The sequence below is a fragment of the Muscardinus avellanarius genome (assembly GCF_963383645.1).
Source record: "Muscardinus avellanarius genome assembly, chromosome: 15".
Taxonomy (NCBI): domain Eukaryota; kingdom Metazoa; phylum Chordata; class Mammalia; order Rodentia; family Gliridae; genus Muscardinus; species Muscardinus avellanarius.
Window position 1 is genome coordinate 61,598,742 of NC_137801.1, and position 16,229 is coordinate 61,614,970.

General features: G+C 46.3%; 1 protein-coding gene across 2 annotated transcripts in view; it reads left to right on the forward strand.

Annotated features, from left to right (window-relative positions):
* Nucleotides 1–5,333: 5,333 nt before the first annotated feature.
* MEIS1 (Meis homeobox 1) overlaps nucleotides 5,334–16,229 on the forward strand; it is a gene marked incomplete at its 3' end in the record, with an annotated part of 150,968 nt that continues 140,072 nt past the window's right edge. The window contains exons 1-6 of one of the 2 annotated variants that reach the window (XM_080711147.1): nucleotides 5,334–5,405; nucleotides 9,552–9,778; nucleotides 11,629–11,770; nucleotides 12,286–12,336; nucleotides 13,111–13,161; nucleotides 14,598–14,744. In XM_080711147.1, the coding sequence (XP_080567273.1) occupies nucleotides 9,579–9,778; nucleotides 11,629–11,770; nucleotides 12,286–12,336; nucleotides 13,111–13,161; nucleotides 14,598–14,744 (591 nt within the window). In that variant the 5' untranslated portion in view covers nucleotides 5,334–5,405; nucleotides 9,552–9,578. Of the gene's footprint in view, nucleotides 5,406–9,551; nucleotides 9,779–11,628; nucleotides 11,771–12,285; nucleotides 12,337–13,110; nucleotides 13,162–14,597; nucleotides 14,745–16,229 lie in introns of those variants that run through there. The other variant, XM_080711148.1, reaches the window with a different exon arrangement.

Here is a 16,229-nt window from a genome sequence, read left to right on the forward strand (position 1 = left end):
CAGAAGCTCTAGCAATAGCAGAGGTCAAGTTAGCTTCATGTTGGCCACACACATAATGCTAGGGCTTCATAAATAGTTTAAAAATCATGACCAAAATGTATTCAGTATTTTTAATGCTTAATAGAGCAGCAGACAGCCCCAGCTACGCAAGGACATCTAACTGTAAATTACACCCACATTTTCTTCTATTTCTAGTTTCCAAATAAAAACATTTCACATGTTCACCCAGGCTTACCAAAAGGGAATGGCAGTATGATTGTTCTGATTCTCAGATTCATTTCCCTCTCTCTTAAAAGTTACTTTTTTAGTTACTGAACAATGTTAACTTGTACAAGAGTTAATTTCTACACCTCAGATTATCCAGAGATATATTTAAAATAACTGTCAAGCAAATTCACACTCAGGGCTAAGGAACCACTCATACTTTCCCCTTTCAAAGACGCTGACCCTGTCGCCCCATCTTTTTCTGTCTTTCCCCAGGCTGACTGAGCACACACAGCTGTAGCCTTGTGGCTTAGTCAAGCGGTTGAGGGGAGCTTCTGTCCTCAGCATAACATCCCAGCCTTCAATCTGACAATCATGATTACATCCTAAGAACGCTCCTGCAAGTCTCAGGTCCTTTGGTCTTCTTTTGTTGTTTCCAGAACTACACAAGCACCCACCACCCCTTTTCCACCCAACCCCACCCTCATTAATACAGGACAAGAGGAAAGTTTGTCATTAGGCTGTAGTTTTTCCCATCGTCCAGTAGACGGCATAAAAGATCAAGCCTTCAAATGCTAAACAATTCACCCAGCCTGTTTGGTTAGGTTTGGAGAGTGTGCAAGTGTGCTGTTCTTTTAAACAGTCAGCATTAGATCTGGGGAGCAGAGAAGTATCTCAAAACTTTGGGGAACTCACCATGGTTTTGAAATGTAATGATGTGAAAAACTTTCGCATGTCTATTCAACAAAATTCTGCTTCAGAAAATACACCAACGCTTATAAATGAGGAGGAGAAAGTTATTGAGGAATTTAATATTTTAAATTCTCTTTAAAAGCCAGGTGTGGTGGCGCACCTTGTATTCCCAGTGTTTGGGAGGCTGAAACAGGAGGATTGAGGTTCGAAGACAGCCTCAGCTACTTAGTGAGGCCTTCTGCAACTTAGTGAGATCTTGTTTCAAAATTAAAAGAATAAAAAAAATAGTGCTGGGGGTGTAGCTCAGAGGTAGAATGCCCCTAGGTTTCATCCCCAGTACTGCAAAATAAAAAAAAAAAACTATCTTTAAAGAAATTAAATTGAAAAGACAAGACATTTTATTTTTTATTATCTTCTAATAAAGAAACTATTTGCAACCTAGGCTTTCAAGAGTCTATTTTAGAATTTTACATGATGTACCTGTGTCTTTTATTTAAAACATTTAGTTGGGCACAGTGGTACACACCTTTAATCTCGGTGTTTGGAAGAATGAGACAGAAAGATCACAGGTTGAAGGCCAGCCTCAGCAACTTAGACCCTCAGCAATATAGGAAGACCCTGTTTCAAAATAAAAAGGTTTGGAGATGTAGCTCACAGATAGAACACCCCTGAGTTGAATATCCAGTACCAAAAAAAAAAGTTAAAATACGTAAAACACAAGTCCAGAAAATTCAAAATTGTTTTTAAATGGGGATAGTACGTATGTATTATTATGCATGCATGCATGTATGTATATATGTAAAGAAGGAGAAGAAATCCTTTCTACAAAGTTTTGTGAGTATCATGTGGGGTTACTTGAAGATAAGGTCATTAGAAGGAAGTTGAGACTCTTACCTCTTGTAGTACAATGCATGGCTTTGGCTAATATTTATATTTTACTAAAAGGCTTCTATTTCTTTTCTTTCTGTAGACATTCCTATGTCAAAGTTGGGGGGAGGGGAAAGTGTGGGCTAATAACTCACTTCCCAGTTAATTTTATTAAGAATTTATAGCACTGTTTAGAAAGTTTTAAGACAACCATAAATTTTATTAGGAATATTTTATTAAGCCCTCCATTTAATTAATAAAAGACCTCTATAACTTCTGAAAATGTCAGAGCTAGTAATTATGTTAACCAGTGTAGTTTTTTCTTCCTCTAGAGACCAAAGCCTTTAAATAATTTGAAATAGAAAAGTAATGAGGAAGCACCCCCCCTAAAAAGACTTTATTTTTAAACTTTTTTGTTATTCATTTAGTAGATAGCGCTATTAGGTATTTTTCCCTACAAAAGTCAAGGAGCCTAAGCTGACCTCTCATTGACTTCTGAACTGGACTCAGACATTCTTTGTTTTCTGAAGCAAAATGCAGTAAACAAATCTCCCTGGTACTTAGAGCCTGGATTGCTTTGGGGCACTTGATTAACGTCCTCCTTAATCCTGTGGGTTAACCCCCTTTCGTATCACCTAACCAGGTCTCTCCCTTTAATAGACCTCTAAATAGTTTATTTCACTTTTCTCTCGGCCATTCATTAGCTTTGACATCTTGGTACCTTTCTCATATCACATGCAAGCTCTTATCTCCAGCATTCCTCTAGTATCTCTTCTAGTTTTCAAATCTATTTTCTTTTAACTGCTTCTTCCCTTCCCCTTATTTCTGCCTTTTGAAATGAAAATGCTAATGTGGGGTGAGATTTGGAGGAGGGGTGCTCTTGAAGTACAAATCCCAAGCCCACACACCACAGGACAAACTAAAAAGCAATCACAACATTTTAACAGGCGTCTTCAAGATAGGTGGCGGATGATAAAGCCTTATCATTCTGTGACCTGCAGCTGCCAAACTCGATTGATTAACGGGCTTTTGTTTATTCTGGGCTGGCAAATACACACACTTTTTACCTTAAGAGGTGCCTCTTTAATTTCGGAGGGTTTTTTTGAGCTAGCTCCTCAGTGTGAACTTTTGTGACAAAAGCCTAATTCAGGATATGGCCTTTCTAAAAGGACAGTTCCCTATAGGAGAACAGAAAGTTGCAGGGGAGTTTTCCAGGAGCATCATACCAACAGCCCAGAGGGGCACTGCTTGTTTTAAACACCTCCCTAGAAGAGGGTATAAACAATGGAGACCCAGGGCTCAGCCTGCCTCCTCCCCCCCACTCCCAGTCCCTGTTATCTAAGGTCAGGAAGATGTTCTGAAATATGAGGGAAAAGCAGGAATCGAGGGCCCGCGTTGCAAGAGCAAGGGCCAAGTGCCAGAATACTCCACCAAGCCAAGTTCTTGCAAAATAAAAGTGCAATTGCCTTAAAGAATGTTTGAAATAAGCTAAGGATAGGTACTATCAAAGAACAGGCATAAATATTAGGAGTGGTTTATGAAGATACCTAGAACAGTCTCTTCACTTTTTCCTTTTAATAGGTGATTAATTGCTACCCTGCTAAAGGAGTTTTTTTTTTTTTATGGCTACTATATTGCAATTCTAGACCTCCTCCCTGCAATTTCTCTCAGCAAGCCCCAACTGTAATAACTGTTTGCTAATTGTAAAATCCTTATCCAGAATGAGGTTTGGGCAAACAATTTGTACTACTGTAATTACATTGTAAAAGTGTTTTACTCCCGTGATTGTTGAGAATTAATCATATGAAGGCCTAGAAGTGGTATCAGGTTCGTGGTTATAAATGGCAAAACGCTTTTCAAAACTAAGCTCACACAACTCAAACTATCCCATTCTTTAAGGAAAGTCTGTGTAGGGGCAATTGACATTTTTAAAAGTAATCTGACACATGAAATTTAAAGTACACCTTGGTTTCTCCCTCTGATTAGAAGATTTTGCTTATGTTTAAAAAGATTCACTTACCTGAATTATTTTTTTTTCATTTGTGCTAGAATACAAAAGAAAAATACTGGGAAGGATCAATACAAAATAAATCCTGTTGCTAAAAACGTCGATTGTATATCAAAACTGACCTCTTTTCAAATATGAGAACCTGCACACAGAGTCGAGGTAAAGCCAAGCCCATTACCTAAGTCGGCCACAGAACCCCTAGGGCTGTTAAAAGACCACGGTCCTCGGAGTGCATTACGCAGTAAATTTCTCTCAGTTAAATTACACTTACACCCCCCCCCCCCGCAGTTCATTTAAGGATCGTAAACATAGATGTGCCCACATCGGTGTCTGGTTTGACCCCCTCCCCTGTCCCCCTCCTACCCCGAGTGGAGCCGACGCCTGGCAGGCCAGCTGGAGAGACTGAGCTCGCTCACGCCCGGGCGAGCAGCGGTCCCAAGACGCTCAGGTGTCGGCCGCGGCCGTCCGGAGTTGGGAAAAGATTCTCAGGCTGCCGGCCCAGTTTAGAACACTGCACCATCGGAAAAGAAGCCCGCTGCCTGGCCCAGCCAACGCAGTTTTTCCCAAATTAAAGAAAAATCGCTTTCCTGCGGCCGGGAGGTTTCATCTTGGCCTGAAATTCTGCTTTCAAGTTCACACTGAGGGGCCTAGGGGTGCGGGTTGGCCTGACAAGGGCGCAGAGGAGTTGGTGATATATCTGGCTCCCTCTGGCCCTGGCTTGGACTCGGGCCTACCTTAGCCACCCAAGTGATGTGTAAGGGCGCTTGTGCCGCGGAAAACGCTACACTAGTGCATGATGCAGAAAAGTAAAAGATCTTAAAACTTGAGTGGCGAAGAGAAAAACATAAAAAAATATTAAAAGAGACAGAAAGAGGAGCGGGAGACGAATAGGAGATCTTGGTCTTGGGGATTTTTTTTTTTTTTAACAGTCAGAACTCTTTCAAGGCAAAGAGCTTTTGATGGTTTCGAGCATCCAGGGACACGGGGACAAGCCCAGTGTTGGGTGGGGGTGGGGTTCAGGAGACCGGGGAGGCTCCTCTGCTCGACTCTACGGAGGCACTCCACTGTTGGGGTGAACCAATCGGGCGTTGACTCGTGCAGAGAGCTAAGAGAAGCCATAGACTTCGCGGAGGGAGGCTACATGAGCTTTGTGGAACCTGATTCCAGCTCTAATAATTGCCCAGGGCCCCCAGCTCCTGCGAACCCCACTCCACAGAAACTTGAGTCCTACCTAGCGGACGAATGCAAAGGCTCCAAGCCTTGGCCTTGACTGCAATACAGTTTGGAGCGTCTAAGGTTTTCCAAACAATCTCCCTGCGAGCCCCCTAATCTTCCTCTCAACCTTCCCGTTATCCCTCCCCACCCCCGGGGGTGAGGGTTCTGTCCGCAGCTGCTGGGGTGGGATGGGGGCGGGGGCGATGGGGGCGCGGGCCGGCCGCTTTGAGGGAGTCAGCCTTTTGGCCACCTTCAGGGCGGGAATCGCGACTGGCAGTTTGCATTCCCGGCAGATCGAAGCTCCCTGCTGATCGATTATTTGATAATTGATTTTCCCCGCAGCCAATGCGCGGCCGCCTGGGCGGGGGCGCCTCCTGATTGGCGGAGCCCTCCTCCACGGCTGCCTACCGAGATTTGGGTGAGCTCATTTTCCAGTCGACCGCAGGGGGAGTTTTCTGCGAGGTTTCAGCTGGAGGGAGGGGGAAAAAATCCTCTCGGAGCGGTGCGAGCTGCCCTGCTCGGGGACGTGAGGTTTCCAGCTGCTGGTAGAACTGCAGCGCCCGAGCCACCTCGGCAGATCAGAGCCGGGCGGGCAGGAAAATAAAGACGAAAATAACACCACTAAATAGAATGATAAAGGGCCGGCTCAGAGTGGGAGAATCAAAAGAAGGAAAAGATGTTAAGCCCAGAGAATAGGTATTTAAAGGGAGAAAGTTGAAATTCAGCGGCTGGTTGGAGTCTTGGAGTTGTGGGGATGGGGCAGCTTTTGTCTAAAATCTCAGCTCCCGGAGTGGATTTCTTTTTCCCTGCCACTGGGAGTTTTCACCGAGCCGGGTTGGGGACCGACGAGCTAAGGGCCGGGATGGAGAGCTAGGGAGAAAAGCGCCGGGCGGCCATCGGGAGAGAGCTGGGGGCGCAGAGCCCCTCCAGGCCGGAGCGAGGCAGACGCCGGAGCCCCTCGGCGCCTCGAAAACAAAGGCGGACGCGCCCGCAGCCCCCGCCGGGCCCCGGCCCGCGCCCCGCCGCCCCCCGGAGCGGGAGGGAGGCCAGCCCCGCGCTCGCGGCTCGGGCTCGGGCCCGGCTCCGCCCGCGCGGTCGGGCAGCTCGGAGCCCGCTCGGGTTTCGCTTTCCGGCGATCTTAAATAGCTTGGTGTTTGTAAACAGGCGCTGGGGGCACATTCCCTGCGCTGGGCTCATTGTTCCCCTTACTTCGCGCAGGACGCGGGGGCTGGGGCTGGGGGCTGCCAGGGCGAGGAGGTGGGGGCGCCCAGACCCAAAGTGACAAAATGCAAGCATTTCTTTTCCTCAGGCCGGGCGTCCACCTCTGACAGCAAAAAAAAAAAAAAAAAAAAAAAAAAGAACTCTAAGCTGGGTTTGCAGAAACCCCGAGCTACCTCCACCCCTACGCGGTCAGGACTGCTCAGCAGAGCCTTTCCCAGCCTCTCTCGGCCTCTTCTGCTCCCGATTTGACTTTTCTCCGGGAGACGGGGGTGTCTAATTCTGAGAACCCAATACTTTGTGCATCATCCCCCCCCTCCCCGAAAAAAAATACTGGCAGACCCCAATATTTTCGAGGAAAGTCTTGAAGTCTATGCGCAGAGCTCTGTGCAAAATAACTCCCGCGGCTGCCCGCCCCGCGTTTATTCCCAATTTATTTCAAGAGAGTTCGCTTTGGGGAGAGTCTGGGGGAGGGGGGTAGAGAAAAGAATAAGGAAAATGAAGCCGGCGGCCCGGAGCTGCGGCTCGCGTTGGGGTGCGTGTGCCTCGAGTGTGTGGTGTTTGTGCCTGGGCGTACGGTTTAATGGAGCGCCTTTCTGCCTCTCCAGCGCGGCCGGAGCTCGCTTCGCGCACCCACCCCTGCCGAGGAGCCTACTTGCTGCAGCCCAATGCATTGTGTAAGACGCGACCTGTTATGGCCACCACTACTTCCGGGTTCTAGCATTCTGGTCGGAATCCACCTCTCCGCCTGTGCAACACACACTTTACACACGCACGGGGACTGCAAGCGGGCAGCATCGATCGTGGCTCCTTTAAGACAAACTCAGACAGACATTTTTTTTAACCCTCCTTCTCTAATCTCCCTCCAGTGCAGCAGTTGCAAAGAAGGGGAGAGAGAGAGAGAGAGAGAGAGAGAGAGAGAGAGAGAGAGAGAGAGAGAGAGAGAGAGAGAGAGAGAGAGAGAAACTGATTAGGAATTAGAACTGATTCAAGGGAAGCGAGCGCTAGGGCTTTGTGCATTTGAATATTAACATTTGAGGTGTTCTGACCAGAAGAAGACAGAGCGGATGATCATTCATTCACCACGTTGACAACCTCGCCTGTGATTGACAGCTGGAGTGGCAGAAAGCCATGAGATTTGGTAGTTGGGTCTGAGGGGCGCTTTTTTTTTTTTTAACTGATTTTTTGGGGGAGAGAAGATCTGCTTTTTTTTTTTTTTTTTTCGCCCCCGCTGCTGTCCTGGAAACGGAGCGCTTTTATGTTCAGTGACTCGGGTGCTTTGCTTGAGGTCCGATAGACCGAAGATCTGGGACCAGTAGCTCACATTGCTGGAGACCTTAAGGGATTTTTCGTCGTGCTTTTTTTTTTTCCCGAGGGAGTTTGCATATTTCTTTCTTTTCACACTGGCCTTAAAGAGGATATATTAGAAGTTGAAGTAGGAAGGGAGCCAGAGAGGCCGATGGCGCAAAGGGTACGTATTAAAAACAATTGTGGAACTCAAATGTAAGATTAAATAGAAATGTGGCTAAAAGACACTGCTAAAAAGTTTCCTTTTTCTTTTTTCTTTCTCTTTTTGAATGAGGCTCTTAAAGCCCTGGCCTAAAGCGAGAGTATTTATTCAATGCATTTCTAGACTTATTTGTGTATGTTACTTGTAGTTGTTAATTCAAGTAATCAAGTTTTCTATAGGTTCCTAACCAACAACTATGTAAATAAAAGTACAACCGAGCAATCATCTGTTAAAAAATTTTAAAAATGCTAGATACCAAATGCTATAATTTGAGTATTCAGGGATCAGAAGTTTAAAGTTACGTTTAAACTAAAATAAGCAACTGGAAACTTCTGATGTGTTATTGATTATGCTCATTTCTAATATCATTAAGAGAATTTAGCTTTTAAGAGCAAATAACTTTGTCATAGAACAGTGGGGTATTTTTGTCAGAAAAAAAAAAACCCCGCTCAGCTTTGAAAAAGTAACTTTAATTTGCATGGGTTTTTATGCAAGGTAATACTTTGCAAGTTTTTCTTAGACGAGCCCTGTACTAATTGGAGACGAAGCACACAGCTACCACTTTTAAAATGCAATACTAATTTCCCCAATATTCCTATTTGAATGGAAATGTAGTGAGATTACGTAAAGTGAGACAATGACAACCCAACTGAGGTAGCTTCTTAAAAGAAAGGGGGTCTACAAAAAGCCTTCCTTGCATAATTTGTGTCCGGGCCCTCAAAGCCCTGTTTGCAAAAGAAAGTTACTAGGCTGACACATTTTTCTTCGCTCCTTTGGTTCAGGCAAATGTCAGCGTTCTTCAAACCCCTTTTCACACCTCTGGCTTTAAGGAGATGAAAGTGGCAATTCCTCTTTTCTTTGAAAATCATTTCAGTCTCAGCACCTCCAAATCTTGGGAAAAGAACTAGCCTGGAATGAAGCAATTAGCAAAACCTAAACAGCTAAATTTAGCCCCCCCAAATAATGACAATCAATATGAAAGTAGTTTTTCTGGAAAAGGAAGATGGGGGTTATGTGTACATTTGCTTTGGAATTTGCATTAAACCTAATGAGTTATATTTGCCTTGTTGACTTCTAGTCTGGGGAGAAAGTTTGTTAAGAGTTGTTTATTTTTTAAGAATATCAACTGTTTCGATTATAGGTTTCCTTTAACTTTGGGGAAATTTTCCCCAATTCTGAATTCAGCTGTAAGGTACAGGGAAATATACACTTGAGTTTCATATATAAAGGGGTCAGTTCATCTTGTGCAATTTAGCATAGTTTGTCTTGGAAAGCAAAGGAAATGCAGTGTCTTGCGGGGCTGCCCAACCCCACGCTGGCAGGAAAATAAAATGAGAAGCCTGTCTGAATTCACGTGCGTGGCGACGCTGTTCCCACTGTAACTTTTTTTTTTTAATTCCCCCTGATGTGAGGGGGCTGTGGAACTAGGCGGATTTGCTGCACTGTCCTGGCACGTTTTATGATTGTGATTTTCAGTTTCCTCCTCCAGAGACATGCACGTTTTACCTTCCACCCTCCGGGAGAATGCCTCTGCGTCTTCCCTGCTTGCTTGCTTTCTTCCTTCTTGTCAGAGGATTCTGAATTTCTGAACTAGTTGATAGGGACACAAGTTAGGGCAAGAAGCTTCATCTCAGAGGAGTCTTGCTGAGAATCCAAGACGTTTTGCTTTAAAAATTATTTTTTTAAACAGAAGTCTTCACTTTTGTGATGCAAGGCCACCGAATTCCGGGTTGGAAGATCCAGTGGGACTGACCCTATATAAGCTCGGCGCCCTGCCGTTCCCCTCTCTGCCCGCCTGGCGTTCTGAACCTTCTTTCTCTCCCGTTTGTCATGCAGTACGACGACCTGCCCCATTACGGGGGCATGGATGGAGTAGGCATCCCCTCCACGATGTATGGGGACCCGCACGCAGCCAGGTCCATGCAGCAGGTCCACCACCTGAACCATGGGCCCCCACTCCACTCTCATCAGTACCCGCACACCGCTCACACCAACGCCATGGCCCCCAGCATGGGCTCCTCGGTCAATGACGCTTTAAAGAGAGATAAAGATGCCATTTATGGGTAGGTACAATGGGCCGCAGTTAAGTTGTTGAGAGGCGATGCTTCCCCTATTTTCCTGTGCCCTTGGTAACAAGAAAGTTAGAACTCTCTGGACCAGAGATGTATAGCTGGCCACTCTTCATTTACAAGGCTTAGAAAATTTGGGGAGGTGGCCTGCCATTCTCGAAGTCCCCAGTCTCCAAAAGCGCTTGGTGAGGGCTCTGCGGGCTGGTGGCGGCCAAGGGGTCCCAGTGCGGGAGAAGTTGTCTGAAGGTTCCCCATCCCCTCTCAGCCTCTCCGGTTCAGCGGTCGGAGTCCTGCCTCGCTCGACTTCCCTCGGAGAGCGCTGGGGGTTTCTCATCTCAACGTAGGCGCCTTTGTGTTGGAATGAAACTTTTAGTTTAAGGGAAAATCTTTTAAGCCACTGATTGTTCTGACTTGCTAAGTTTACTCAGCAACCGTATGCTGGCTCTGCGGCTGCACAATAAAGCCCAGGGAAGACAGTTGCAGGTCAGGCAAGGGGGGACATGTTTTGCATTTAGGGGGTTTGGCCACTGGAGTCAAGGAGAGGGGCTCGCTCTGAATTGTTGCAGACACTAAGAAACTTTTAGTTGTTTTAGCACTTTGTGTTCAAAGGCAGAACGTGCAGGATTTAGCAAGAAGTAACTGCAGGGTGCTGGGGCGGGAGGTTTTCTGGTCTCTGGTTTAGACCTTGTGCTCCTCGGCCATCCGATTAGACCAGGCGCCGCTGGGAAAAAAAATCCTTTTGAAAGTCACTTGTGCCTACTGTGTGCTGACGCATTGTAGGATCCCTTTTACCTTGGCAGCAACTTTTATTTCTGTTTATTTCCATTTTAAAAACCATGCAACCCTGACCTTCCTGGCTGGGGGAAAAAATCTTTCTGCTTTATTTTCGGTCCCTTGTGCAAAGGGCTTGTTAAATCCCAGCATTCTCTCTGCAACGTTCACTGCAAATGGTTTAGGCTCTGGGACAGAGCTTTTGGGGAAGCTTTGAAAAGGACCCCAAACTGTTAAATTCCCAGCTGGGCTGTGAGAGCTAATAAAAAGCCTTGAGACACCTCCTTGGGCATTAGAAGAAGCATTTTTTTTCTTTTTTTTTTTATGGGCTGAGACAAATGACCTCTAGGCCCTTCACAATACTGGAAGCGTTGCTACTCCGCAGAGACAAAATGAAAGGCTTTACTGCAGGAACATTTGAAGGAACTTTCTTTTGGGGTCGGTGGGGGCATCTGCCAAGGGGAGGAGAGTACTCAGAGAGCCGAGGAGGGGCCTGCCTGCTCTCCGAGGGCCATGGGGATGGGATCCGGAGGTGCAGCGCGCTGACAGTCGGTTGGTCCTACGGCCACAGAGGTCCTTTTCCCAAGTTAGCAGCAGCGCCTGCCGCTGAGATCCCGAGATCCCCCAAGCCCTGGGCTTCGCTAGCGGCCTTGCAAGAGCCCGCTCCAAGGAGCTTTTCCAATCCCTACGCCCAGCGCCTTTCACCTCCACCAGGTCCCGGCTATGCAGCGGAGGGATGAGGGTTTGTCGGGGTGGAAAACTTAATTCAAAATGGCTGCTGGAATCGCTTGGGTTTTATTCGTAGCAAATGTTGCCAATTTCTCCGGCCAGATATGCTGAACCGATCCCCAGTTAAGGTCCAGGGCTGGGGTCTCCCACTTCGGAGCCCTAGAAGGAAAGAGAAATGAGCAGACAGCTGGGCGGGGGTGGGGGAAGGAAAAGAAAATAAGTAGCTAAGAAATTCAGGGAGGGGGTCTCGGCCCCAAGCCTCCCCGGCAGTTTTTCTCGGGCGCCTTTTCCATGGATTCTGGACTAACCATTGTGTTGTTTGTGACTGTTGTATTTTCTTGCAGACACCCCCTCTTCCCTCTCTTAGCACTGATTTTTGAGAAATGTGAATTAGCTACTTGTACCCCCCGCGAGCCGGGGGTGGCGGGCGGGGACGTCTGCTCGTCAGAGTCATTCAATGAAGATATAGCCGTGTTCGCCAAACAGGTCAGCAAAAATAAATGTTAAAAAAAAAAAAGTAAAAGAAACCCACAGGAACCCTCCCCACGACACACGCACACACCCAACTCGTTTTCAAAAGTAGCCAGCAAATAGTCTACCCCCACCCACCCTGAGATTTTCCTTCTAGAGGAGTACGGGTTTGCGGGTAACTTAAAAGCACCCGTTTTCACACCACTCTGGGTCCATAAGCTAACGCAGAAAGCTCCTGGTGATATAAAATCAGGACCCCGCAGGAGGTAGCTGCTTTGGACTGGGCCAGCTGAGCAGCGGCAGGAGGAGCATAGTTGCTGGTAGAAATAAGACTGAACTCTGGGCTTTGGGCTTGATTCACATGTTTCTGCAGGGGATGAACTCGGAGTCACCGAGTCCCTCCCAGAGGTTATATCCTGCCCCCCGACAGTAGAATGAGGCAAGAAACTAGGAAGACCATCAGATTTCACATTTTTTTTCTTTCTCTTTTTCCTCCCTCCCTCTCTCCTTTCCTTCTCACTCGCATTTAGATTCGCGCAGAAAAACCTCTATTTTCTTCTAATCCAGAACTGGATAACTTGGTAAGAGCTGACCCCTGAATCCCCTCACTCATCATTCCCACCCCACCCCAACCCCTCAGCTTTGCTTGTGAGAGGCCTGAGGTTTCTAGACTGGTCTTCCCGTAGCTGCAAGTCGGCTGCAAACGTTTCCGTCCGCGGATAAGTGGTTGGGGACAAGATCTCGGGGAAATAAATTCATCTCGAGAGGGCCCAGGCGAGGCGGCGTAGGGAAACGCGAGCTTTTGTTTTTTATGACAGCCGGGCTGCGCAGCTCTAATCAGCCCAGGGATTTATCTCCAGGCCTGTCAGCGTGTGTGCTTAAACTTCTCGGACTTCCCAGCCCTCAAAGTCTCCTTAACCAGGGCAGCAGCGACCGGGCAAGAGCCCCCAAACAAATAGTTTGCCTGAAAGATACACCGAAAACAGCAGGAAGTTTGCAACGTGAAAAGCCGTAATTTGGGGGGCCACATAGAGTATTTTTTATGCACACCTCCCAAGGAAACATCTAACCCAGTGCTGTGGCCTTTGGGGGTTGGGATGGGTCCAGTGGGGGAGAAGAGTGTTTATGATTCCCACTTAGATACTTTGCCGTTTTTTTTAAGCTATTTTTTCTCTTTAAGAAATATAAACCTCTAGATGGTACCCAGTCGCTGCTATTAAGTTTTAGTGTTATTGCCATAAATCAAAAATACTCTATTTACTGGCGGGTGGGGGTGGGCTGGAGAGGCTAGAGCCATGACAGCCAATTTTCTGCAAACCAGGAGTGGGGTGCTCATTCTTTTTGTATCTTTGCAGATGATTCAAGCCATACAAGTATTAAGGTTTCATCTGTTGGAATTAGAGAAGGTAATTTCTCTAGTCTCTTTTCAAACCTTTAACTTCTCTCTCACCCCCAAACGCAGAGACAGAGACGGGAGGGTTCCGAATAGCTGAAGTTCAGGTTTCTAATACATTTGCATAAATGTCTTTCTTTCTGGTAATTAGTGTCAAGGCCAATCTTAGCGTCCATTTCTCTTCGCAGTTTAATTACAATTTCGGGCCACTAAAACCGGGATCACAAATGCCCGCACCTTGTGTTCATTCTTAATACCTTGCTGGCTTTCTGCGAGAGTTGCTGTGGGTCTTCTGTGTATCCCAGCCCATATTTAGAATGATGTTGTGAGTTTGCTTCACAGGTTAATACCTCTGTGGTCTCTTCCTTTTCCTCCTCCGTTTTGCCACCTGGGGGGGGGGGCGTTTAGTTTTAGTGAGTTTCTGGAAGGCATTCTGAGAGCAGCGGCAGGTCAGACACTGAAGAGGCGGAGGGGAAAGAGGAGGAGTGGGCCTGGAGTCTGGAGGAGGTGGGGGAGGCATCTTCAACCTTCTGCAGACACAAAGCAGGGCTGATAGTTGTGTCAGTTTCTTGAATCTGCGAATCCTGCACACACTCTACCTTCGCACTCCCAAAAGGGTGTGGGATAACATGATTTTGCTAGCTCTTCTATAAATCTCAGCAATAAAAACTTAATGCATTGTAATTCAAACTAACATTAAATTGCAAGCACGCTGGGGTTTCTCGTGAATTTTTGCATGTCAGTGATGCCTGGGGCCTGTAAGGGTCTGCTTCACTTACACCTAAATGGTTTGAGTCATTCTTTTTCTTTTTTTTTCTTTTTAAAATCAGTTTGCTAAGTTTTGTGGCTGTAGATTTTTTCATATCATGAGTACTGGCAACTTGATTTCCTTCTCTGTTTTTAGAGGAAGCGTTCTAAAATATGCTTTTATGGGAAGAAACCCTACTTATTACAAATATTGTAAGGACTTGAGTTGTCAGACATATATCTTATGTCACCATAGTACAGGTCCTTTGGAGATTTTGTGTGTGTGTATGTGTGTGTGTGTGTGTGTGTGTGTACGTGTGTTCACATTTTTTCCTTAGACACTTTGGAAAGGATTTATGATAAAGTAACTGGGTGAAATTAAATAGTTTACCTTAAATGTCACCCACGCAGGTCACCCCTCTAAAGGCCACAGCCCCAGGAGCAGATGAATTTAACACGGGTGTTGAATATGTTGTAGCCTGTGAATCATCTTGTCACTGTCAATTTTCTGGGATATCTCTATTTTGCAAGAAAAGAAAGTTATTCCTAATTCTGGATGCATCTGGGGGTCTCTGGAGGACAATTGCCCAGTGTTTCCCCTATTTGGAAGTTGGGATCTCACGAGGGGGGTGGATGCACTTGTCAGTGTCATTTACGCACTCCTGATTATATTTCCATTTTTTTATTTCTGTCATAATGTAGGTACACGAATTATGTGACAATTTCTGCCACCGGTATATTAGCTGTTTGAAAGGGAAAATGCCTATTGATTTGGTGATAGACGATAGAGAAGGAGGATCAAAGTCAGACAGTGAAGATATAACACGATCAGCGAATCTAACCGACCAGGTATGCGCTTTTCAATTTCAACATCCCCGGAAAAAGAAAAAATCTGTATGCATATTGCTTGCTGGGTCACTACCACCTCCTTTTATTATTTGCATATGATTAAGTCCCTTTTAGATACATTTCCATCGAAATGAAAATTTTTGAATAATGTGGCTATTATTGCTTCATTAAGGCTGGCTCTGGGATCCGACCTGGAGAGATGAGCTTGTAAAAGCTTTGCCTGCAAACTTGACCTGTTTCTTGTCGCTTTTAATTTTTGTCTTTATTTTATTTACCCTCTCTAATAATGGGAGTGTTAACTGCCAGTGACCGCCTCTGATTGTAGGGCTTTGTTCCTGAGCATCCCACCGCCCCCCCACTCTCTCTGGAAGAAAAGAAAAAGTGTAGGGTCTGCTTATTTCTTATTTTATTAGGAATAAATCCAAGATAGGTGGTCTAAGAGAGACAGCGAGGGTTTGAAATCTAGCAAATGCTGGCTATTTTCTCCCTGTCTATACGGTTCATTAGCCTGTCTTGTCAGTTTTCCTCGGCCGAACGCTTCTAGACCTCACTGAACATTGCTTTGTGCTGCGTTCGCTGCAAGCTCGCCCATTTTATTGTACTTAATAGAAAAAAATAAGACCAGGCCGAGGTTAGAAAAACAGATAAATATGGACTTTTCTCCTCCTCCTTTCCACTCATCCTCCAGCTGGTATGTGCTCCGGGCCCTCTGGGTTTGCAGCTTCTCTGAGTGTCTGCATTGGGAGAGACCTTGTCCACTCCCTGGGTGTGGAGGGCGGGGGCCTCCTGAAGCTGCACCGTCCACTGTGGTTCTTTGCGTGTTGTCCTCCCTCCTCTCCAGTCCTTTCTCCAAGACCTTCTTTCTCTGTGTTGCTAAGTGGGGAGGACTTTTATTTGGACTTATGTGGGGGGGAGGTTTCTTTCCCTCAGTCACTCTGACAGTACCCTTTGCGCTTAGTTTCTCTCTTGCTGCTGAACCTCTGGATTGGTCCAAATGAGTTGCAAAAAATGTAATGGAAGTGAAAAACGTGAGGATTGAGATGAAACGGGCCCAGGACAGCTCTGTTGCCAGTTGTTGCCAGGAGTTTAGAGATTTGGGCAGCAGCCTCCTTTGCACCCCTTCTCCCCATAGAAGTGAAGACCCAGAGTTGTTTCTCTTCCTGACTTGGCATGTGAGTCCCTTCTTGGGGGAAGAGATCAGCCTGCCTTTGTTAAGCTAAAGGCCAGCTCCTCCAACACTTTTTTCCTGTGCACGTTCTGCTGTGGTCACTGTTCCCTGCTGTCTCGGATAATCTTTGCTCCAGCACCCTGGTCTTGCTGTCTTTTTAAGGTCCCTCCCTCCCAATATCAATCCCTTCAAATAAATTCCCAGCTCGAATTTCTCTAGGCGACTCCACAACCCAGGCAGAATTCCTCCTTTTGCCCAGGAGGGGTGCAGCAGAGCTTTAAAGCACCATCACGCCAGATCCTCACTACTGTTGGGCT